Consider the following 26,925-nt stretch of genomic DNA (forward strand, 5'->3'; position numbering starts at 1 on the left):
GTCTCCTGCCCTGTCTAACTGCCATGTTACAACTGCCTCATGCTTTGATTAAAAGTGCATAAATGCCCCCTGCATAAATGTCTTCACCAAGCTATGTCTGTATATATAGGAGGCTAAGGCTTAGATCGCCTTTTTTTTTTTTGCTCTCTCTCTCTTCTCGTTAATCAATCAAACTAAATCGAGACAGCAGGGCCCAATAAAATGTTGTGGTCAGATAAACAGATGTCCAGCACTACATGGATCATAAAGCACTTTGAAAAGTTTCTTGACCTCACAACATAAGGGGATGAGCAGAGTAAGTTGAAATAACTATATACCAGATATAAGCTTGCATAGTTGAAAACACAAATATAGCATTCAGGATTAACTGCTTGCTGACATTGAATGGAGTGGAGACACACAGGAGTTGATTCAGAGCAGAGATTGAAAGAGCTGGTTACCAGATATAAGCTTGCATAGTTGAAAACACATATATAGCACTCAGGATGGAGTGAATGAGTCTTTAACCCTTTTACCTGTTTTACCCTATTTTCACCTTCGTGACAACAACAAATTTTACAATTCTGACCACTATCACTTTATGACGCAATAACTCTGGAATACTTCATCAGATCTCACTGATACTTAGATTTTTTTTCGTGACATATTATACTTCACGGTAGTGGTAAAATTTAAACACAAATAAACAAAATTGCCTGAAAAAAACAAATTTGGAAATAAATTTGGAAACTTTGCAATTTTCAAACTTTTAATTTTTATGTCCTTAAAATCAGAGATTATTTCAAACAAAATAGTTAATAAATGAAATTTCCCACATGTCTACTTTATATCAGCACAATTTTGGAAACCATTTTTTACCAGGGACCACATCATATTTGAAGTGATTTTGAGGGGTCTATATGACAGAAAATACCCAAAAGTGACACCATTCTAAAAACTGCACCCCTCAACGTGCTCAAAACCACATTCAAGAGGTTTATTAAATTTTCAGGTGCTTAACAGGAACTAAAGTAATGTGAAATTTCTGGATGTACTGTGGCCTGCTCATTCCTGGAACTGAAGGTACGACATACCGCTCTGGCCTGTACATTGAGATAACACGAAAGCGTTGCGCATTGCCATCTGTACGATGTGTATGGCCAGCTTCTTGTACACCATGGCTATTCCCATGGCACTGTATGGCTGGAGGACTTGATCAGAGAAATCAACTCCCCCATGTTCTTGTTGTACCCCAGTAGACGGTGTAATTTGTGGACCTGTGTAGAGGTACCCCGCACAGCATTGGGTGCCATCACCATGTATGATGGTCAAGAAAAGGACATCCCTCTTGTCCTTGTACTTCACCACCAGCATGATGTCGCTAACTTGGCCTCTGCTCTCACCCTTTCTGAGCAGCTACCCATTTATTGTCTTAGGGAGGACTCTCAGATTTTTGTAGCTCGCACAGAGAGGGACTGGAAGAGTAGGATGCTGGTATAAAAGTTATCTATGGAGAGGTGATAACCTTGATCCAGCAGTGGGTGCACCAATTCCCACACAATTTTACCACTCGCTCCCAGAATAGGGGGACATGTAGGGGGTTCAATCCAGGTGTCCTTCCTTTCATAAACCCTAAACTTGTGGGTTTACCCTGAGGTACTTTCACACAGTTTGTGCAGCTTAATTCAGTACCTGGCGTCTTTTTGCAAGGCGTCAAAACGTTTATGGGTCATGGCCATGTGGAACACTGGAGTGTTATATAAAATATCAACACTCCAATACTGCCGAAGTTCTGGCTTCTTCACTTTCCCCAAGTGAAGGACTGGGCCTCAAAATGTCAATTTCAACTGTGTCTACAGGTGTCCAGTTAGAAAATGATGAAGGGCAGTTTTGTGCCAAAAATTGATGGGCGTACAAATATGTTTGGGCCACCATGAGGTTTACAAAATCCTCAGAAATAGACTTTGAAAGTCTATTTCTGTGAGGCCAGTAGTGTCAAATTGGACTACTGATTGTGCCACAAAATCAGTGGCTCCTAATAATCAGGGGTGAGGTCCATACAGGGTCAGTAATGGTGGTAGCAGGTTCAGTTTCTGTCCTCTCACTCACTATCAGTGTCGGAGGCAAGGAAGGCGTATGCCTCCTCCGCTGAATGCCAGGTTTGGGACGAGTGGGACATTTTTTTTTTTTTTTTTACATATGTGCCATTTGTGCAAGTACTAAATTTTATTCAGGTATATGTATGTGTATGCTTGGTGTATATTTTATTTAGAAAAGAAAGAAAAATCTAAAAGAAAAAAAAAAAAAACAACCGGCGGTTGACCACTGATGTAAGTCATTGATCAGCGCTTGACGGCTGTAGGATGGACACACGGATGTTTTTTTATCTGTACTGACACTAATTCAATACAGTAGAAAATATTGCAGTAGATGACGATTACTACAGTATGTTTTACTGTGCATAATGTAAATTTTTTTTAAACTTTTTTCACTATCACCCCCCCCAAAAAAAAAAAAAAAACACCAAAAACCGTAGGGAGCGCTCAACTGTAGAACAGACTCAGAGATGATTATTTTTTTTCGTGCGGACACTAATTCAATTCAGTAAAAAATACTGTAGCAGACACCGATTACAACAATATATTTTTGCTAGTCTTGTCCCATGAACTAATCTAAATGATGTTTTACTTGATTTTTTCATCCAATAAAAAACAAACAAATCAGAGGCCGGTCAGTGTCCATCACCGACCAGCACTCGACTGCTGTAGGATGCATGCACGGACGTGCTGAAAAAATTGGATAAAAAAAAGACAGGAAAACAAAAGTCATTACTAAAAATGAGCATGAGTGCTCATCAGTGGTGTACGTCTGACCAGCAGCTCAGCAGCTATAGGACGCACACACACGAAGTGGTGCAAAGGGAGGAAGAAAAAATAGTGAAAAAAAAAGTCATGGAAAACAGCAAGCACAAGTGCAGATCAGTGCTATGCGTCACTAATCAACACTCGACAGCTGCAGGATGCACAAACGGAAGTGGTGCGGGGGGGGGATGGACAGGGACAAAAAAAAGCAAACACGGACGTTTATCAATGATTTGAATCACTGATCAGAGCTCGGTGGCTGCAGGACACAAAATAATTAAATTGAGTGATCAGGTACTGATCAGCGTTTCGACAGCTGAAGGGGGTGCGAAGGAGGTGTGGGGAAGGGGGGGGGGGGAGAGGGAAAAGGAGATTTTTGTGTACTCACCGTAAAATCTCTTTCTCTTAGCCTCTAATTGGGGGACACAGAACCGTGAGTGTTATGCTGCTGTCCACTAGGAGGCGACACTATGCATAGTCTGAAAAAGATTAACTTTGGCTCCTCCTCTGCAGTATACACCCCTGGACGGCATCAGCCTTCTCCAGTTTTGTGCAAAAGCATTAGGAGGAACATAACAGGAATAACATAACCATACCTGCAATAAGGCCACTATGTACGAACTCAAAGAACAATATGAGAACTCAACCAAAACAACGGCCCGTAAGGGCAACAGGGTGGGAGCTGTGTCCCCCAATTAGAGGCTAAGAGAAAGAGATTTTACGGTAAGTACACAAAAATCTCCTTTACTCTGTCGCCTCATTGGGGGACACAGAACCGTGGGACGTCCCAAAGCAGTCCCTGGGTGGGAAGCAGTGGACGAATATTGTGTTGACAGTTCCCTAGACTTGGGGTACTGCCGCCTGCAGGACCCGTCTACCCAGGCTCGCATCCGCTGAGGACTGGGTATGAATACTGCAGTGTTTTGTAAACGTGTGGAGGCTAGTCCAAGTGGCCGCCTTACACACTTGTTGAGCCGAGGCTTGGTGCCGAATGGCCCAGGAGGCCCCTACCGCACACGTAGAAATGTGCCGTGATACCGGCCGGAAGAAGAGAATTGTGAAGGCGGTAAGTCTGTTGTATGGCGGACTTGATCCACCTGGCAAGGGTGGCTTTGGAAGCCGGTAGGCCCTTGCGAACGCCTTCCGGAAGGAGGAAGAGTGAATCAGATTTCCGGAAGGGAGCAGTCCTAGACACGTATATATGCAATGCCTTGACAAGGTCAAGCGTATGCAGAGCCTTTTCCACTCTATGAACCGGAACCGGGCAAAGAGAAGGCAGTGAGATTTCCTCATTGAGATGGAAGCTGGACACAACCTTCGGTAGGAAAGATGGGACTGTACGGAGAACCACCTTGTCCTGGTGGAAAACCAGGAAGGGTCGTCTGCAGGAAAGTGCTGAAAGTTCGGACACTCTGCGTAGCGAAGTGATTGGCACTAGAAAGACCACCTTCTGTGATAGAAGGCGGAGAGGGACTTCCTTAAGGGGTTCAAAAGGAGGTGCCTGCAATGCTGTCAGGACCAAGTTGAGGTCCCACGAGTCCAATGGACGTTTGTAGGGGGAGCCAACCGGGAAACCCCTTGGAGAAAAGTCCTCACTTGTGGCTTGTTAGCAATGCGCCTCTGAAAGAGCACTGAGAGCGCTGACACCTGGCTCTTAAGCGAGCCCAGGGATAGCCTGGCGTCCAGGCCCGATTGAAGGAAGCCAAGAACCTTTGGAGAGAGTAGGGGAGTGGAGTCTGTCCATGAGATTCGCACCAAGCAAAGAAAATTTTCCAGGTATGGTAGTAAATCCTGGCGGAAGCTGGCTTCCATGCCCTGATCATGGTTGTAATGACATCCGGTGAAAAACCTGCTTGGGTCAGAACCCAGGTCTCAATGGCCATGCCGTCAAATTGAGAGCCCCTGAGTTCTGATGGAAGAACGGGCCTTGTGACAGAAGGTCGGGACGGATGGGGAGACGCCAGGGGGCGTCTGCTGTGAGTTGTACGACGCTGGCGTACCATGTACGCCTGGGCCAGTCTGGTGCGATTAGGATGGTTGGAACTCCCTCCTGTTTGATCTTCCTCAGGACTCTGGAGATCAGGGGGAGGGGTAGGAAAATGTACAGAAGCTGAAACTGGGTCCAGTCTTGAACCAGGGCATCTGCACCGAGCGATCTTGGATCGCGCGTCCTGGCCATGAAATTGGGGACCTTGGCATTGAGGTGGGATCCCATTAGGTCCACGTCCAGGGTCCCCCAGCGATGGCAGATCTGACAAAAAATTTCGGGATGGAGAGACCACTTCCCACGAGTCCATTCCTTGTCTGCTGAAGTAGTCGGCTTCCCAGTTGTCCACACCCGGAATGTGGACCGCAGAGAGTACCGACCTCGCGTCCTCCGCCCAGTGGAGGATATGTGTCACTTCTTTCATCGCCTGGATGCTGCGGGTCCCGCCTTGATGGTTCACGTATGCCACCGCCGTGGCATTGTCCGACTGTATTCTGACATGAGGCTGCCAGCAAGTGATGAAAGGCTCTCAATGCTAGGAAGATGGCCCGAATCTCCAGGATGTTGATGGGCATGGTCGCTTCCATTGGTGACCACTTGCCTTGCGCCCTGTGATGGAGATGCACCGCGCCCCAAGCCGTCAGGCTTGCGTCGGTGGTCAAAACCTTCCATTGGCCTGGGAGAAAGGATTTTCCCCTTGCAAGCGAGGTTGGCTTGAGCCACCAGAGTAGGGACGTCCTGGCTTTTGATGTTAAATGGAACTCCCTGTCGAGGGAGAATGGATTCCTGTCCCAGGACTTGAGGATGGCCAGTTGAAGAGGTCTGAGGTGAAACTGGGCAAATGGTACCGCCTCCATTGCTGCTGCCATCCTGCCGAGGACTCTCATGGAAAACTGGAGAGATCGGGGGGGATTGCGGAGGAGTATGCGAACTCCTAGACGGAGAGCCAGTGTCTTGTCCATGGGGAGGTGTCGAATAGCATCCCCAGGAAGGTCAGAGAGTGACTCGGGGTACTCGATGACTTTTGTAAATTGACTAACCATCCCAGGCGACTCAGAGTGTCGATTGTGATTGAGACGTTGACCTCGCAGTCCTTGAAGGTGGGGGCTTTGATAAGAAAGTCGTCCAGGTATGGAACTACTACTATGCCTCTGGAGTGTAGAACGTCCATGGTAGCTGTCATGATCTTGGTAAAAGTTCTGGGAGCCGTGGCGAGTCCGAACGGGAGGGCAATGAACTGTTAGTGGTCCTGGTCGATTGCGAACCTGAGAAATCTCTGATGGGCGGGAGCAATTGGTATATGCAGGTATGCGTCTTGTATGTCTATGGAGGCGAGATATTCTCCTTTCTCCATGGACGCAATGATTGACCGGAGGGACTCCATGCGAAAATGACGAACCCGAACATACTTGTTGAGTTGTTTTAGGTCTAGTATGGGTCGGACACTGCCTCCCTTCTTGGGAACTACGAACAGATGGGAGAAGAACCCTCGGAAGCGCTCGTCTGCAGGAACCGGTACTATGACTCCTGTTTGAAGGAGAGAGGAAACAGCTTGATGGAAGGCTCGAGCCTTGAGTGGTGGTTTTGGGAGAACGGAGAGGAAGAACCGGTTCGGTGGGCTGGTAGAAAACTCGATCTTGTATCTGGAACACACTATTTCCTTGACCCACCTGTCTTCTGTAATAGGCAGCCAGACCTGCTGAAAGAGTAGCAGTCGTCCGCCTACGAGTGTGGTGTCTTACGGAAGCTGTGAGTCATGATGAGGAGAAAGTCTGAGATTTTCCTCCTTTGGACTTTGCCTGGCCTGCTTTTGACTGCCAGGTCCTGTCTGGCCTCTGTGCCGCCCTTGTGTTGTCTCTGCAGGGGGAGCGGTTACGATTTTGTGCTGGGCGCGAGACAGACCAGCCTGAAGATTTCCGAAAGGATCGGAAACGAGATTGGTTGCGTCTTTTAAACGTGCGTTTTGGTTTTAATTGAGGGAGAGAGGTACTCTTACCCCCGGTGGCGTTGGATATCATTGTATCCAGTTATCCACGCCCACTGAAGTACGGGAGATTTGTGAGGGACTTTTTTGAGGCCGCGTTCGCTTTCCATTCCCTCAGCCAGAGGATACGCAGGATCGTGATGGCGTTTGATGCTATTCCCGCTACACCTCTTGCAGAATCCAAATCTGCATGGATCATGTAATCTGCTACTACTGCTATTTGCACCGCCTGGTCCGACAGCTGAGGATTTGAAGCTTGGAGGCCCTGTTGCAATTTTTGAGCCCAGGCTAGAATGGGCTTGGCTGCCCAGACTGAAGCAAACGCGGGAGCCATAGAAGCTCCTGCCGCTTCGAAGATGGAACGAGCCATGCGTTCTACCTGCCTGTCTGCTGCGTCCTTGAGGGTTGAGCTGTCTGGCAGTGAAAGAAGAGTCTGTGCTGCTAGCCTAGAGACTGGGGGGTCCACTTCGGGTGGATCTGTCCATTCCTTAGTGTCCTTCTGTGGGAAGGGGTACTTTGCTTCTAAGTATTTGCGATTGGCGAATTTTTTTCTCAGGCTACGAAAAATGCTTAGAAAGTATTTTTTGAAATTCCGGGTGATTAGAGAAGACCTTAGGTGGTTTCAGAACAGTTTCGAAGCAAATCTTGTGTTCTGGGGCTTCCGGGGTTGGATCAGAAATGTCCAGCACCCGAAGGATGGAGGAGATTATATCCTCAACTAGCGCTGTATTACTAGGGGGACAAGGTATCAGAGAATTCTCTGTTTCGTTGTCTGAGTTAGAGTCACATATGCCTTCTGAGTCTTGCGCATCGCTAAGTAGCTCCCTAGCGGGTGAACTAGGGCGGAAGTCTTCTGTGGTCGGGGATCGTTGTGGAGATCCGCGTTGTCTGTCTCTGTCAGGGGACGGTGAAGGTGATCTAGAGCCACCGTGTCTCTCCCTGGAGGGGGACGAACGAGTGCTATGTGAGGACGCGGATGAACGCGACCTGTGGGTCCGCTTTCGTCTGAGACTGTCGGAAGCGGCATGTCCCTGAGACGGGGTGTCCCTTTGCTGGTTAACGTTCATAGCCGAGACATGACCCTGCAGAGCATGCAGTAGTGTGGAGGTCAGTTTATTCATAGACTGTGTCATAGACTGTGACATCTGAGTAGCCCATTCTGGCGTGGTCGCAGGCGCAGAAGCGTTGGTAGGGACGTCTTGGGGTTCGGACCCAGTGTTTCGGGTACAGTCCCGGCAGTGCGGGTACGTGCTGCCACTGGGGAGAGTGGACTTGCAGGCTGTGCAGAATGCATATAAACAGTCTTGCCTGGTCCTCTTTCTTGAGCCCGACATAGTGCTTAAAGGCTGGCTAGCAGCGGCCCTACAGGGGTGGCTATGCAGAGGGTAGTATAGGGAAGCGTGGAGGGTCCCTTGGGGCACTATGCAGCTGGTGCTGCCGCAGCAACAGGGGTGCACGGAGCCCTGTCTCTGACAAGTGCCATGCCTGCCTGCACCTCCCCCGGTCCCAACAGGAGCCCGCAGCTGGGCTGGGGTCCCTGGGTCTGTAAGCGGTTTAATGGTGCCTGATACAGGCCCTACCTGCGATGTCTCAACCTAATACCCCCAGAGGGGGATTAGGGAGGGTGCTGCTGTCACCGTCAGGGGGCTTCACCCTCTCCTCGACCTCAACCCAGAGCCAACAGAAACTGGGGAAGGAGGGGGGTCTCAACTTCGAACCAGTACCCGAGGGACTGGGGAAGGAGCGACATGGGGAATAGCCACCTCGACCTCAACCGGGTACCCCTAATAGGGGACCGAGGAGGGAGCCATGCCGGGAGTCTAGCTGGATTTCAGAGACAATTTAAGCGGGCACCATCAGTAAATAGTACAAAAATATAACCTACTGGGATCACCAAATTTACATAGAAGTACTATAGATTCTGAATAAATGAAAGACTATGCAAAGAACTAATTTAGGATCTAGCTGGAGACCCGCTTTTCTTCATCTGTAGTCCGGTGGAAAAAAACAAGGAAGAAAAGACGGAGTAAAAATTTTTAGGTGTGCCTCCTTGCGACACTAAGCAAAAACTGGAAAAGGATGACGCCGTCCAGGGGTGTATACTGCAGAGGAGGAGCCAAAGTTAATCTTTTTCAGATTATGCATAGTGTCGCCTCCTAGTGGACAGCAGCATAACACCCACGGTTCTGTGTCCCCCAATGAGGCGACAGAGTAAAAGGGGATGCTTAAAGTATTATTTATGGTGCCACAACCTCTTTAAGAGCGAACACACAACAATGTGAAAATTAAGAAATAGGAAACACACCTAGACCCTTAAGGTGGAAGTAGATATTAACTTTAGCCAATGAAATGTATATATGCCAATGCCAGCACGTATGCAAAGATAAGCTGAGCCAATTATATTGATACAATGTATGTCCAGGAAATGCCTACACAATAAAGTGACGATGACGTAATAAACAGCGTTCTGCTTTGACTCTCAAGTGTCAGTGTGGTACTTTCTTTCCCTATAAGTACTTGGACATTTGTAAAATTAACCTGGAGCAGGCACGTCTCCGAACGTCCCGCATTACGTGGCGACCATATTGTTATACAACTTACTTCATTAACCCCTTTCTAACACTGGACATAATAATCCGTCTATGTGACCTGGGCCTATTTGCCAGATAAGGATCATTACGTCATCGCAATCAGGTGGTGTGCGGGCGATCTCCGCCGGGTGTCAGCTGATACTCGGCACTAGGTGCGACGAATGGTCACCGACCGCTCCCGGCACTTTAACCCCCTGAAATGCTGCGATAGAACACGATCGCATCATTCCGGAAGCCGGCAGAGAGCTGACAGCCCCTTTGTCTTTGGGTCAAAGACTCTGTGGCGTGACGCGGGGTTCCAATCGTTGCCATGGTGACCCGATGGCATCATAATGACATCCGGGTCACCAGAGCTAGCAAACTTGCTGATCATGCGCAGTGCATGATCAGCAAGTCTGTCAGTGTAGAGCTGACAGCTTCTATGGCATGGCGATGGTGCTTCATCTGCATGCTATAGAAACGATCAGCCTGCAAAAAATGATTGTCCCATAGTGGGACAAAACAAAAATAAAAAATAGAAAAAAGTAAAAAAAAAAATAATTGTAAAAATACGTTAAAAAATAAAAAAATAAAAAAAATTAACATAAAAAATTAATATATTCAGTGGGTAAGGAAAGAATTCAGACCCCTTTAAATTTTTCACTCTGTTTCATTGCATTTGGTAAACACAAACAAGTTCATTTTTTTTTTCTCAATAATGTACACTCTGCACCCCATCTGGACTGAAAAAAATCAGAAATGTAGAAATTTTTGCAAATTTATTAAAAAAGAAAAACTGAAATATCACATGGTCATAAATATTCAGACCCTTTGCTCAGTATTGAGTAGAAACACCCTTTTGAGCTAGTACAGCCATGAGTCTTCTTGGGAATGATGCACACATTTTCACACCTGTATTTGGGGATCCTGTGCAATTCTTCCTTGCAGATCCTCTCCAGTTCCGTCAGTGTGGATGGTGAACAGCCATTTTCAGGTCTATCCACGCGCAATTGGGTTTAGGTCAGGGCTCTGGCTGGGCCAGTCAAGAATGGTCACAGAGTTGTTCTGAAGCCACTCCTTTGTTATTTTAGCTGTGTGCTTAGGGTTATTGTCTTGTTGGAAGGTGAACCTTCGGACAAGTCCGAGGTCTAGAGCATTCTGGAAGAGGTTTTCATCCAGGACCTCTCTGTACTTGGCCGCATTCATGTTTCCTTCAATTGCAACCAATCATCCTGTCCCTACAGCTGAAAAACACCCTCATAGCATGATGCTTCCACCACCATGTTTCACTGTTTGGATTGTATTGGGCAAGTGATGAGCAGTGCCTGGTTTTCTCCACACATACCGCTTAGAATGTTCACCAAAAAGTTCTATCTTCGTCTCATCAGACCAGAGAATCTTATTTCTCATAGTCCGGGAGCCTTTTGTGTGTTTTTTTTTTAGCAAACTCTATGAAGGCTTTCATATGTCTGGCACAGAGGAAAGGCTTCTGTCAGGCCACTCCGCCATAAAGGCCCGACTGGTGGAGGGCTGCAGTGATAGTTGACTTTGTGGAACATTCTCCCATCTCCCTACTGCATCTGTGGAGCTCAGCCACAGTGATCTTGGGGTTCTTCTTTACCTCTCTCACCAAGGCTCTTCTCCTATGATTGCTCTGTTTGGGTGGACGGTCAAGTCTAGGAAAACTTCTGGTGGTCCCAAACGTCTTTCATTTAAGGATTATGAAGGCCAATGTGCTCTTAGGAAACTTGAGTACTGCAGAAATTCTTTTGTACCCTTGGCCAGATCTGTGCCTTGCCACAATTCTGTCTATGAGCTCCTTGGACAATTCCTTTGACCTCATAATTCTCATTTGGTCTGACATACAATGGAAATCACAAGGAAATGGACAGCATGTGACTTAAATATGAGTGAGTGAGCAAAGGGTCTGAATACTTATGGCCATGTGATATTTCAGTTTTTCTTTTTTAATAAATTTGCAAAAATTTCACATTTCTTTTTTCAGTCAAGATGGGGTACAGAGTGTACGTTAATGAGGGAAAAAAAACTTTTTTGAATTTACCGAAGGGCTGCAGTGAAAAAAAGACTCTGAATACTTTCCGCACCCACTGTATTCTATCACTAAATAAATATTTGAATGAAAAAAAACCCTAAACAATAAAAGTACACATATTTGGAATCACCGAGTCCGGAACGAATAAATAAATAAAAAAAAAAATAAAAAAAAAAAAAAAATGTACGGTTCCCCACATTTTTGACAACCAGCCTTGCTAATGCTCACAGCTGGGGGCTGGTATTTTCAGGCTGGTAAGGGGCCATGGATATTGACCCCCCCCCTCTCAGCCTAAAAATAGCAGTCCGCAACTGCCCAGAAAAAGCACATCTATCAGATGTGCCAATTCTCGCGCTTTGCCCAGCTTTTCCCATATTTGTGGGGTTGATGTCACCTTTGTATTGTCAGGTTGGAAAATTGCAAAATAAACGCAAGACATATCAAAGAAATTTTACCACTATGAAGTACAATATGTCATGAGAAAACAATGTCAGAATCACCGGGATCCATGGAAGCGTTCCAGAGTTATTACCTTAATAAGGGACAGTGGTCAGAATTGTAAAAATTGGCCTGGTCATTAAGGTGCATACCACCCTCGTGGGGGGGTAAAGGGGTTAAACTATATATTGATAATTTCATACGCTTAAATATATTAAATATTAAAACTAACCTCAATTACAGCTCCAATGCCTGCTGGAATTAATACCAATAAACTGGTTTGCTCATCCAGAAGAAATAGGAAGATTACCACAGTACTAAAGCAACGCCACAATACTGCAAAACAAAAAGAAAAAACACATTAACCTAAAACAGCAGACACCAGATGTGTAGTCACATTGATTCTGTGAATATTGCATAACTGTAGAAGATATTCCATGCTTCCTCTGCAGACACGAGCCGTGCTGCTGAGCAGCACGCCAGTCAAGTAGCGAGGCGGGGTAATTGCAGCAGTTTCTGCACACCGAGCACTGACTGTTCACAGCAGAGCCGGAAATAGACAAACTGGGGCCCTGGGCAAAAGTTTAAAGAGAGGCCCCAAATGCTCACACACTGCACTATCACACAAACATTTCGGTTGCATTTACATGCGCTGAGTTCAGGCCATTAAACGAGTGTGATCGAGAATATTGAAGTCTTCGACATTTGCTTCCAGGCTTCTCCTCACCAGCTGAGGAAGAATGATGGGGACAGAACAATCATTAATAAATCAATCTGTCCCCATACAGTATAATGCTATCAAAAGCATATCTGCAGTTTTCACCAGGCGATGTGCTGCTGAGAACTATAATTTCCGTTCCGGCATAAACAATCCAATCACCCGATGAAGAGGCAGCATTTTGCTTTTTCAGTATAATAAAATAGTCCTCCATACAGTATAATACACACCCCATAGTACTCCATACAGTATAATACATACCGCATAGTACTCCATCTAGCACACACAGGAGCCCCACACAGGAGTACAATGCACTCCACCCATAGAGTATAATGCAGCTTCATAGAATGTAATGCAGCCTGCCCCTATAGAATGTAAAGCAGCCAACCTCATAGAATCTAGCTCCCATAGAATGTAATGCAGCCCCATATCCCATAGTATGATAATGCAGCCAACCCCCATAGAATGTAATGCAGCCAACTTCCATAGAATAATGCAGCCAACCCCCATAGAATATAATGCAGCCAACCCCCACAGAATGTAATGGAGACAACCCCATAGAATGTAATGGAGACAACCCCATAGAATGTAATGGAGACAACCCCATAGAATGTAATGCAGCCAACTCACATAGCATGTAATGCAGCCAATCACCATAGCATGTAATGCAGCCAACCACCATAGAATGTAATGCAGCCAACCACCATAGAATGTAATGCATCCAGCCCCCATAGAATGTAATGCATCCAGCCCCCATAGAATGTAATGCATCCAGCCCCCATAGAATGTAATGCATCCAGCCCCCATAGAACGTAATGCAGCCAGTCCCCATAGAATGTAATGCAGCCAGCCCCCTTAAAATCTAATGCAGCCAGCCCCCTTAGAATGTAATGCAGCCTGCCCCCATAGAATGTAATGCAGCCAGCCCCCATAGAATGTAATGCAGCCAGCCCCCATAGAATGTAATGCAGCCAACCCCCATAGAATGTAATGCAGCCAACCCACCCCCATAGAATGTAATGCAGCCAACCCACCCCCATAGAATGTAATGCAGCCAACCCACCCCCATAGAATGTAATGCAGCCAACCCACCCCCATAGAATGTAATGCAGCCAACCCACCCCCATAGAATGTAATGCAGCCAACCCACCCCCATAGAATGTAATGCAGCCAACCCACCCCCATAGAATGTAATGCAGCCAACCCACCCCCATAGAATGTAATGCAGCCAACCCACCCCCATAGAATGTAATGCAGCCAACCCACCCCCATAGAATGTAATGCAGCCAACCCACCCCCATAGAATGTAATGCAGCCAACCCACCCCCATAGAATGTAATGCAGCCAACCCACCCCCATAGAATGTAATGCAGCCAACCCACCCCCATAGAATGTAATGCAGCCAACCCACCCCCATAGAATGTAATGCAGCCAACCCACCCCATAGAATGTAATGCAGCCAACCCACCCCCATAGAATGTAATGCAGCCAACCCACCCCCATAGAATGTAATGCAGCCAACCCACCCCCATAGAATGTAATGCAGCCAACCCACCCCCATAGAATGTAATGCAGCCAACCCACCCCCATAGAATGTAATGCAGCCAACCCACCCCCATAGAATGTAATGCAGCCAACCCACCCCCATAGAATGTAAGGCAGCCCCCATAGAACGTAATGCAGCCAGCCCCCATAGAATGTAATGCAGCCAGCCCCCATAGAATGTAATGCAGCCAGTCCCCATAGAATGTAATGCAGCCAGCCCCCATAGAATGTAATGCAGCCAGCCCCCATAGAATGTAATGCAGCCAGCCCCCATAGAATGTAATGCAGCCAGCTCCCATATAATGTAATGCAGCCAGCTCCCATAGAATGTAATGCAGCCAACCCCCATAGAATGTAATGCAGTCAACCACCATAGAATGTAATGCAGCCAACCCACCCCCATAGAATGTAATGCAGCCAACCCACCCCCATAGAATGTAATACAGCCAACCCACCCCCATAGAATGTAATACAGCCAACCCACCCCCATAGAATGTAAGGCAACCCCCATAGACTGTAATGCAGCCAGCCCCCATAGAATCCAGCCCCCATAGAATTTAATGCAGCCCCATATCCCATAGTATGTAATGCAGACCCATAGAATTTAATGCAGCCAACCCATCCCCATAGAAGATAATGCAGACAGCCCCATATAATGTAAGGCATCCCCCATAGAATGTAATGCAGCCCCCATAGAATGCAATGCAGCCAGTCCACCACCATAGAATGTAATGCAGTCAACCCACCCCCAAAGAATGTAATGCAGCTAGCCTCCATAGAATGTAATGCAGAAAGTTCCAATAGAAGGTAATGCCGACAACTCCATAGAAAGTAATGCAGGTAACTTCCATAGAATATAAAGCAGCCAACCTCCATAGAATGTAATGCAGCCAACCTCCACAGAATATAGTGCAGCCAACCCCCATAGAATGTAATGCAGACAACCCCATAGAATGTAATGCAGCCAACCCCCATAGAATGTAATGCAGCAAATCCACCAAATAGAAGGTAATGTAGCCAGCCCCCACAGAATGTAATGCAGCTAACTTTCATAGAATGTAGTGCAGCCAACCTCCATAGAATGTAATGCAGCCAACCTCCATAGAATGTAATGCAGCCAACCCCCATAGAATGTAATGCAGCCAACCCCCATAGAATGTAATGCAGCCAACCTCCACAGAATGTAATGCAGCCAACCACCATAGAATGTAATGCAGTCAACCACAATAGAATGTAATGCAGCCAACCCACCCACATAGAAAATAATACAGCCAACCCACCCCCATAGAATGCAAGACAGCCCCCATAGAACATAAGGCAGACAGCCCCAATATAATGTAATGCAGCCAACCACCATAGAATGTATTGCAGCCAACCCACACAGAATGTAATGGAGCCAATCCCATAGAATGTAAAGCAGCCAACCCCCATAGAATGTAATGCAGCCTACCACCATAGAACGTAATGCAGCCAACCCACCCCCATAGAATGTAATGCAGCCAACCACCATAGATTGTAAGGCAGAAAGCCCCCATAGAAGGTAATGCCAACAACCCCATAGTATGTAATACAGCTAACTTCCAAAGAATGAAATGAAGCCAATCCCCATAGAATGTAATGCAACCGGTCCCTTTAGAATGTAATGCAGGCCCCATAGAATGCAAAGCAGCCATCCACCATAGAATGTATTGCAGCCAACCCACACAGAATGTAATGGAGCCAACCCATCCCCATAGAAGGTAATGCAGACAGCCCCATATAATGTAAGGCATCCCCCATAGAATGTAATGCAGCCCCATAGAATGCAATGCAGCCAGTCCACCACCATAGAATGTAATGCAGCCAACCCACCCCCAAAGAATGTAATGCAGCTAGCCTCCATAGAATGTAATGCAGAGAGTCCCAATAGAAGGTAATGCTGACAACTCCATAGAAAGTAATGCAGGTAACTTCCATAGAATATAAAGCAGCCAACCTCCATAGAATGTAATGCAGCCAACCCACCCCCAAAGAATGTAATGCAGCTAGCCTCCATAGAATGTAATGCAGAAAGTCCCAATAGAAGGTAATGCCGACAACTCCATAGAAAGTAATGCAGGTAACTTCCATAGAATATAAAGCAGCCAACCTCCATAGAATGTAATGCAGCCAACCCACCCCCAAAGAATGTAATGCAGCTAGCCTCCATAGAATGTAATGCAGAAAGTCCCAATAGAAGGTAATGCCGACAACTCCATAGAAAGTAATGCAGGTAACTTCCATAGAATATAAAGCCGCCAACCTCCATAGAATGTAATGCAGCCAACCTCCACAGAATATAGTGCATCCAACCCCCATAGAATGTAATGCAGCCAACCCCCATAGAATGTAATGCAGCAAATCCACCAAATAGAAGGTAATGTAGCCAGCCCCCACAGAATGTAATGCAGCTAACTTTCATAGAATGTAGTGCAGCCAACCTCCATAGAATGTAATGCAGCCAACCTCCATAGAATGTAATGCAGCCAACCCCCATAGAATGTAATGCAGCCAACCCTCATAGAATGTAGTGCAGCCAACCTCCACAGAATGTAATGCAGCCAACCCCCATAGAATGTAATGCAGCCAACCCCCATAGAATGTAATGTAGCCAACCCCCATAGAATGTAATGCAGCCAACCCACCCACATAGAATGTAATACAGCCAACCCACCCCCATAGAATGTAAGACAGCCCCCATAGAACATAAGGCAGACAGCCCCAATATAATGTAATGCAGCCAGCCCACATAGAATGTAATGCAGCCAACCACCATAGAATGTATTGCAGCCAACCCACACAGAATGTAATGGAGCCAATCCCATAGAATGTAATGCAGCCAACCCCCATAGAATGTAATGCAGCCTACCACCATAGAACGTAATGCAGCCAACTCACCCCCATAGAATGTAATGCAGTCAACCACCATAGATTGTAAAGCAGCCAGCCTCCATAGAATGTAAGGCAGAAAGCCCCCATAGAAGGTAATGCCAACAACCCCATAGTATGTAATACAGCTAACTTCCAAAGAATGAAATGAAGCCAATCCCCATAGAATGTAATGCAACCGGTCCCCTTAGAATGTAAGGCAGCCCCCATAGAATGCAAAGCAGCCATCCACCATAGAATGTATTGCAGCCAACCCACACAGAATGTAATGGAGCCAACCCCATAGAATGTAATGGAGCCAACCCCTACAGAATGTAATGCAGCCAACCCCTACAGAATGTAATGCAGCCAGCCCACTCCCATAGAATGTAATGCAGCCAACCCCCCACAGAATGTAATGCAGCAAGCCCCCATAGAAGGTAATGCAGCAAGCCCCCATAGAAGGTAATGCCAACAACCCCATAGAATGTAATGCAGCCAACCCCCATAGAATGTAATGCAGCCAACCCACCCCCATAGAATGTAATGCAGCCAACCCACCCCCATAGGATGTAAGGCAGGCCCAATAGAATGTAAAGCAGAAAGCCCCCATAGAACATAATGCAGCCAACCCCCATAGAATGTAATTGAGACAACCCCATAGAATGTAATGCAGCCAACCCCCATAGAATGTACTGCAGCCAGGCCCCATAGAATGTAATGCAGCCAATCACCATAGAATGTAATGCAGCCAACTACCACAGAATGTAATGCAGCCAACCCACCCCCATAGGATGTAAGGCAGCCCCAATAGAATGTAAAGCAGAAAGCCCCCATAGAACATAATGCAGCCAACCCCCATAGAATGTAAATGAGACAACCCCATAGAATGTAAAGCAGCCAGCCCCCATAGAATGTAATGCAGCCAGCCCCCATAGAATGTAATGCAGCCAGCCCCCATAGAATGTAATGCAGCCAGCCCCCATAGAATGTAATGCAGCTCCATATCCCATAGTATGTAATGCAGCCCCATAGAATGTAATGCAGCCAGCCCCTACAGAATGTAATTCAGCCCCCATAGAATATAATGCAGCCAACCCATATAGAATGTAATGTAACCAGCCCCCATAGAATGTAATGCAGCCAACCATCCCCCATAGAATGTAATACAGCCAACCCACCCCCATAGAATGTAAGGCAGCCCCCATAGAATGTAAAGCAGAAAGCCCCCATAAAATGTAATGCAGCCAGCCCCCATAGAATGTAATGCAGCCAGCCCCCATAGAATGTAATGCAGCCAGCCCCCATAGAATGTAATGCAGCCAGTCCCCATATAATGTAGTGCAGCCAGTCCCCATATAATGTAGTGCAGCCAGTCCCCATATAATGTAATGCAGCCAGCCCCCATAGAATGTAATGCAGCCAGCCCCCATAGAATGTAATGCAGCCAACCCCCATAGAATGTAATGCAGCCAACCCACCCCCATAGAGTAATACAGCCAACCCATCCACATAGAATGTAATGCAGCCAGCCCCCATAGAATGTAATGCAGCCAGCCCCCATAGAATGTAATGCAGCCGGGCGTGGCCTGGATCGCTTGTGGGGAGGACGTGTGTCGCTGTTGCTCCTGCTGCCAGCCACGGAGGGAGCCCTATTTTGACCCTAACGGGGGCTTTGGTGTGCCCCCCAGAGAGAATTGGACCAGGAGAGCGGTGGAGGTTTCAGTGGAGGAAACCGCGGCTCTCGGGGAGGAGAGCGGCCGCGGGGAACAGATCCTGGCGCCGGAGGTGGACGGGCGCCATCTTTGCCGCGTCTTCCTGCTTCTTCCTGAGCAGCGTGGGCCAGAAGCCTGCGGAGAGCCGTTGGAGGAGGTGGAGGGCCACAGCCTATGTTAGAGGGGAGACCGCTGACCGCTACAGAAAGAAAGGAGAAGGTCTGCTTACCGGAGAAGAGGGAGGTGAGCTGGACACAGAAGCCTGTCTGGTGATCAGAGGGTGACCGCAGTGCTGAGTGCTCCTGGTGGCTGGGTCGGGCGCTCCTTGCTGTATATAGTGACTGGTGATTTGGAGGTGCTGCTCCCCCTTTCCGGAGACGCTGGGACCTGCCTGACCCCACACTACAGCAGTAAGAAACAATATATATACGGCACCATATCAAGGCCTTATTTACTGATGCCAGCGCTCCACCCTTTAAGAAGCATGAGGTCTTTTTCATCCATGAACATGTATTAATAGACTTTCCCTAAATGCACGAGTGGTGACTTTAAATGCACGCTTCAATTTAACATTATGGTCAAATCTAATAAAGAGCGTGCAAAATCGCTGGATACTGGGGCACATCGAGGCAGGCAAGGCGAAATGGAGAAATTTTTGAAAAATAAATCAGGGTCGGCTAGGCCCACACCAAAAAAGCTACACACTAATGCTGAGGTAGAGGAACGGGTCGAGGACTCTGACTCAAGTGAAGATGTCTCAGGCAGTGACATTACCCACTCAGACTCTGGGAAGTTCTCTAGATCAGTATTTAAAAAACTTCTGACCCAAGCATTAAAACCTTTGGTTACAGAGATATCCGGTATGAGAGCTGATTTGTCACATATTGGTAACAGAGTGGAGTCCCTTGAAGCATCTCAGTCCTCTCTTATTAGCCACTCTAATGCCATGAGGGACCATTTGGAATACCACAGAGAACAGCTTAATAACTCTCTTCTGGCCTTGGAAGATCAAGAGAATAGAAGCCGCAGAAAAAATATAAGGATTAAGGGATTGTCTGAAAGTGTTTCTGCAGAAATATTGGAAAAATCCACGAAAGATATCTTTGCCCTTCTAATTCCACAAGAAAAATGCGACCAAATTGTGATTGAGAGGGTCCATAGATCGCTCAGACCCAGGCCTAAGTCCTCTGAACCCCCGAGGGATGTGATCTGCGGCTTGTTGAGTTATGTGGACACCAATGTTATTCTGTCTGCTGCAAGGGATGCTAAAAATCTCGCTTACGAAGGATCTGCCATACAACTCTACCAGGACATTGCGCCGTCGACCCTTGCAAAGAGAAGAATCCTGAGACCCTTATTGGAAATATTACGCTCGCGTAAAATTCTCTATAAATGGCTGTTTCCATTTGGAATATCGGTAAATGGAGACGGCAAGCAAGTAACAGTGAGAAGTCCTGTCGACTTAAGCAAAATATGGGACACTTTTGGCATTGCTTCTATTGATATCCCCTCTTGGCTACCTTTGGATATGGATCTTCGCACGCCTCCTCCTATCAACGCTTATACAGGAGGTCAGGGGGAGTGGGCCTCAGTGAAGAGACGCATCCCCCCTAAGCGAGGGAAATCTGAGGCAAGAAGAGAGATGCCCCCCTGAATATTGTATAACTGGGTCTAGTCGCATTTTCTTACATTTGGACTCAGTAGTTTCTTGGTTTCATTTTACAATGGCTTGGTTCACTTGTGTTTGCCTTGATTGACGCCTGCCTAGGTGTTGACACTTTCATTTGATTGCTATACAAGCTAATGTGTGCTACTCGTGTGTTGGGGATGTGATTCCCTGATCTGTCATGGGGGGTACGTTGGTCCCCCTGCTCCTGCCACTGGCAGGTAGATGGTTATTGTTATTTATCGGTTACTGTTATTTCACCTTCTATTTTGTATCTTTTGTGGTCTGTCGGCATGTGACACTTTATTATTTATTTTTTCTTTTGTTACATCTAACTTACTATGGGTGACACGGAAAAATTTGCCTCTATAATAGTGGCTTCGTATAATGTAAAGGGGTTACGCTCCCCGTGTAAGAGAAATCAGATACTGAACCTTTTGCATACAAAAAAGGCTAGTGTGATCTTTCTACAGGAGACACATTTTAAAGCGGGGAGAGTACCAGACATGTCCAGATCTCGTTACCCGACCTGGTATCATAGTACAGGGGGGTCGGCATCTAGAGGAGTGAGTATTGCTATTAAAAAAGTTGTTCCTTTTGTCTTACATGACTGCCTTTCAGATTCTGAAGGAAGGTATATTATACTGAAGGGCCTTATTGCTAATACCAAAGTTACCTTATGTAACCTCTATGCCCCAAACAAGGGTCAGGTTGGTTGGTTGTGCAGGACGATGGATACTTTAAAACTATTTACTGAAGGTTTACTGCTGATGGGGGGAGACTTTAATGTCCCACTCAATCCATCTTTAGATACTTCCACGGGTAAGTCTGCCCTTTCCCAAAAGGCACTGAGAAAATTACACCTTTCTTTCCAGAAGTTGCATTTGATAGACCCCTGGAGGACACTCTCTCCTTCGGACAGAGACTACACTTTTTATTCCCATCCATGTGGTAGCTACCATAGAATTGATTATATATTGACACAGACAACCAACCTCTCATTAGTCAAAAACGCGACCATAGACGTCATCACACTATCGGACCATGCTCCTATTTTCCTCGATATGGGCATAAAAACCCTTCCGCGACCAGCCGGGTCTTGGTCGCTTAATGAGACATTATTAGATTCAGATTCCCATATTACGAGACTGACTGACACTCTGGACTTCTTTTTTCAGACAAATTTGCACTCTGACCCGCCTACTCCTGTGGTGTGGGAATCACATAAAGCGGTTATGAGAGGAGAGTTTATAGCTTTGAGTTCCTATCTCAAAAAAGAAAGGACAAAACAGGTTGTGTCTATTTTACATCAAATTAGTTCTTTGGAAAGATTACATAAGAGATCTCAAGTAACTAAGACACTAGCTGAACTAACGGACCTAAGAAATTCGCTAAAAAATCTTTTGAATATCCAATCGGCTAAAACCTACATGAGATGTAAACAGAGGTTCTATCTTCATGGCAATAAAAGTAGCAAGCTTATGTCTTCATTGCTTAAAAAGCAGCAAGAAAGGACGTTTGTTAGACAACTCAGGTCTCTGGATGGCTCCTCAATTTTCGAGACTGCTGATATTGCCGAGGAGTTTAGATCCTTTTATGATAACTTATATAATCTAAATGTACCAGATAGCATGCGAGACCCAATAATAGCTATAGAAAAAATTAGAGAATTCCTGACTCCACTAGTTTTACCTAAAATAACCCCGGAGGGCCAGGCTTTGTTGACCGCTCCAGTTACCCCTAAAGAAAGTTTGGATACTCTTTCCACCATTCCAAATGGAAAGGCTCCGGGCCCGGATGGTCTCCCCATTATATATTACAAAAAGTTTATAAAATCACTCTTACCTCAATTGGTTACCTTGTTTAACTCCTATTTGAAAGGCCAGCTTCCCCCTAAGCAATCATTAGAGGCATATATTACGGTTCTCCCGAAGGAGGGTAAGGACCCAAACCTGTGCGCCAGCTATAGACCAATTTCATTACTTAATGAGGACATAAAACTGTGGGCTAAAATACTAGCGGGCAGAATAGGTAATTTTTTACCCAAATTAATTCATGCGGATCAGGCGGGCTTTGTGAGGGGGAGGGAAGGTAAAGATAACTCCACCAGGGTCATACAGTCCATAATGTTTGCTAAAACCCGACAGGTCCCCTTGGTACTCTTGTCAACTGATGCCGAGAAGGCCTTTGACAGAGTGTGCTGGAGATTTATGGAGCAGGTGTTGATTAAGTTTGGCTTTCCTCCTCAGTATATAGCAGCAGTCCTTTCTCTCTACTCCCAACCGACGGCCAGGGTCAGGATAAACGGCACCTTATCTAAAAGTTTGGAGATTCACAACGGGACTAGGCAGGGATGCCCTTTGTCCCCTTCCCTGTTCATTTTGGTTATAGAAACTTTGATACAACGTATCCGACAAGAACAACATATAGAGGGGTTGATGGTGGGCGCGGGGACGTTTAAAACGCTAGCTTTCGCAGATGATTTGCTTTTCCTCATATCCAATCCACCTCAGGCATTCCCGATCATCCTTCAAATTTTTCAACAATTTGGCTCCCTCTCCAATTTTAAAATTAATCTAGCTAAATCTGAAGCGTTAAATATCACTCTCCCGTATCCCCAACTTTCCACTCTTCGTACTCAGACTCCCTTCTCTTGGGCTAAAGATTCTATCAAATACTTAGGAATATTTATAACTAGGGATCCTACTAACTTATTTCAAAGTAATTTCGTTCCCTTATTGAAGAAAGTTACTAACCTGATGCATAAATATAACCTACCTACTTTATCTTGGTTGGGTCGCATAAATGTATTTAAGGCATATATTATGCCCATCATTTTGTATACCATGAATATGGTGCCGATTCAGATACCCCTGACCTTTTTTGGGTCATTAAAGTCACTGATAGGAAAATTCATCTGGAAATCTAAACCGGCTAGGTTGCCTTATAGGCTTCTTACTTACTCAGTCTCTTCTGGTGGATTGGGAGTTCCAGACCCCTTGGTATATTATAAAGCAATTCACCTTGGCAGATGGTTAAAGGTAGTGTCTTGCTCTGAAGGAGGGGAGGGAGCGTTTGTCGATCTGACTTTGTTGGGTCCGAGGGGCTTGCCTTATTTATGGACTAGGGCTAAACCACCGGCTACCCTTAGACTGGATGAGATAACATCTACTACATTACGTACCAGGAGATTGATGTTGGGGGAGTTACCGGAGAGCACTTTCCCTTCGACATTTACGCCGATTAGCTCGATACCGTTTTTATTGGATTCTGATTTTCAGGATCCCTATAATCTGTGGTTTACCCTCCCTAGAGATACATTGAATAGCTTTTACGGTAATAAAATATTACAGGGAGGATCTTGGCCATCAAATGCAACGAGTCAACCAACTAACTTTCTCCAGTGCCAGCATATTCGACGCACGCTCATGCAGTTTAGGAAGAAATTCCCGATCAAATCGAACTGGTCCTGGTTAGATATTATGATTAAACTCCCGCTTCCACGGCTAAAAATCTTGTCTCGTATTTACTCACATCTGATCTCTCCAGGGGTACATTTTAAGCCCTCATTTATTTACTCCTGGGAGATGGAACTTAATGTTGCGTTTACAGGGGAACAAGTATCTAGGATGCTATCTAGTGCACGGGGATTCTCCAGGTGTGTTCTTTTGCAAGAAAACTCTTATAAAATTTTGACCAGGTGGCATTGGACTCCCGCGAAGCTCTTTCAGAGGGGTCTTGCTGATAATGATGCTTGTTGGAGATGCCTTAATCCTGGAGGGCATCATACACACATATTTTGGGATTGTCCCAAATTGAGACATTTTTGGGACGGTGTCGAGCTGGTTCTCAAGAATTTACAGCTAATTAAGACCAGTCTCGGGGCGACGGAGGTTCTTCTTTCGTGCCCATCAAAGGATTTTTTACCAAAAAAACATGGCCTACTCCCCTTGATGTTAAGCGCTGCAAAACAACTGATAGCTGTTCATTGGAAAGATGTCGCTCCCCCCACATTGGAGGAGTGGCGTGACAAAATAAATCAGATTTCTCGTCTGGAGGAGCTGTCTAGCTGGGAGGTCTTTAGTCACAAATCTTATGTGTTGACTTGGGCCCCGTGGACTAGATATTTGAGGGACAACCCTCGAGGAGAGGGATCAGATACTATTTGAACCTCGCTTAGATTTGGTGGCCTTGATTTTTGGGGTGGCTGGTTCCAGGGTTACGTATAAAACTGTTCACCTGATCTAATTTTATATTACATGCACTTATTGCTAGTGTCGATGCCGACGACTACTTTGTTTTGATGTTATTGTTTGTTATTATATATCCCTCCTTTCCCTTCCCCTCTTCTTTTTCCTTTTTCCCGTCCACTTTCCCCTCTTATTATTTTTTACACCTTGGATGGACGCCTAAACAATCTTTAACCATATGCATTTGTAAAGTGTTGATCTGTCTTATGGTGTAATTGAAACTTGAAAATAAAGAATTTAAAAAAAAAAAGAATGTAATGCAGCCAGCCCCCAGAGAATGTAATGCAGCCAGCCCCCATAGAATGTAATGCAGCCAGCCCCCATAGAATGTAATGCAGCCAGCCCCCATAGACTGTAATGCAGCCAGCCTCCATAGACTATAATGCAGCCAGCCCCCATAGACTGTAATGCAGCCAGCCCCCATAGAATGTAATGCAGCCAGCCCCCATAGAATCCAGCCCCCATAGAATTTAATGCAGCCCCATATCTCATAGTATGTAATGCAGACCCATAGAATGTAATGCAGCCAACTCACCCCCACAGAATGTAATGCAGCCAACCCCAATAAGACTGTATTGCAGCCAACCTTCATAGAATGTAATGCAGCCAACCCATCAGCATAGAATATAAGGCATCCCCCATAGAATGCAATGCAGCCAGTCCACCACCATAGAATGTAATGCAGCCAACCCACCCCCAAAGAATGTAATGCAGCTAGCCTCCATAGAATGTAATGCAGAAAGTCCCAATAGAGGGTAATGCCGACAACTACATAGAAAGTAATGCAGCTAACTTCCATAGAATATAAAGCAGCCAACACAAATAGAATGTAATGCAGCCAACCTCCACAGAATATAGTGCAGCCAACCTCCATAGAATGTAATGCAGCCAACCTCCACAGAATATAGTGCAGCCAACCCCCATAGAATGTAATGCAGCCAACCCCATAGAATGTAATGCAGCAAACCCCCATAGAATGTAATGCAGCCAATCCACCAAATAGAAGGTAATGCAGCCAGCCCCTTTAGAATGTAAGGCAGCCCCCATGAATGTAATGCAGCTAACTTCCATAGAATGTAATGCAGCCAACCACCATAGAATGTAAAGCAGCCAGCCTCCAAAGAATGTAAGGCAGAAAGCCCCCATAGAAGGTAATGCCAACAACCCCATAGAATGTAATAGCTAACTTCCATAGAATGAAATGCAGCCAATCCCCACAGAATGTAATGCAGCCAACCGCCACAGAATGTAATGCAGCCAACCCACCCCCATAGAATGTAATTCAACCGGTCCCTTTAGAATGTAAGGCAGCCCCCATAGAATGCAAAGCAGCCATCCACCATAGACTGTATTGCAGCCAACCCACACAGAATGTAATGGAGCCAACCCCATAAAATGTAATGCAGCCAACCCCTACAGAATGTAATGCAGCCAACCCACTCGCATAGAATGTAATGCAGCCAACCCCCCCACAGAATGTAATGCAGCAAGCCCCCATAGAAGGTAATGCCAACAACCCCACAGAATGTAATACAGCTAACTTCCATAGAATGTAATGCAGCCAACCCCTATAGATTGTAACGCAGCCAGCACCCACCGAATGTAATGCAGCCAGCCTCTCATAGAATGTAAGGCAGCCCCCATAGAATGTAAAGCAGCCAGGCCCCATAGAATGTAATGCAGCCAACCCACCCCCATTGAATGTAATACAGCCAACCCACCCCCATAGAATGTAAGGCAGCCCCCATAGAAAGTAAAGCAGAAAGCCCCCATAGAACGTAATGCAGTCAGCGCCCATAGAATGTAATGCAGCCAGCGCCCATAGAATGTAATGCAGCCAGCATCCATAGAATGTAATGCAGCCAACCCACCCCCATAGAATGTAAGGCAGCCCCCATAGAATGTAAAGCAGAAAGCCCCCATAGAACGTAATGCAGTCAGCGTCCATAGAATGTAATGCAGCCAGCGCCCATAGAATGTAATGCAGCCAGCACCCATAGAACCATAGAATGTAATGCAGCCAGTACCCATAGAATGTAATGCAGCTAACCCCCATAGAAAGTAATGCAGCCAACCCTTATAGAATGTAATGCAGTCAACCCACCCCCATAGAATGTAATGCAGCCAATTCCCACAGAATGTAATGCAGCCAACCCCCATAGAATGTAATGCAGCCAGCACCCATAGAACGTAATGCAGCTTACCCCATAGAATGCAATGCAGCTAACCCCCATAGAATGTAATGCAGCCAATCCCCATAGAATGTAATGCAA

The 26,925-nt window shown here is 46.1% G+C and overlaps 1 protein-coding gene across 2 annotated transcripts in view; it reads right to left on the minus strand.

The window, feature by feature from the left end:
• The window catches only part of CLPTM1L (CLPTM1 like), a 156,071-nt gene that overhangs the window by 31,065 nt on the left and 98,081 nt on the right, over nt 1-26,925 (minus strand). For both annotated transcript variants that reach the window (XM_073549867.1, XM_073549866.1), the window contains exon 10: nt 12,105-12,208. In XM_073549867.1, coding sequence (XP_073405968.1) covers nt 12,105-12,208 — 104 coding nt within the window. The remainder of the gene's footprint in view (nt 1-12,104; nt 12,209-26,925) is intronic.

Source organism: Dendrobates tinctorius, unplaced genomic scaffold (assembly GCF_039654945.1).
Source record: "Dendrobates tinctorius isolate UK_male_01 unplaced genomic scaffold, ASM3965494v1 ptg000162l, whole genome shotgun sequence".
In the NCBI taxonomy this organism is placed as follows: Eukaryota; Metazoa; Chordata; class Amphibia; order Anura; family Dendrobatidae; genus Dendrobates; species Dendrobates tinctorius.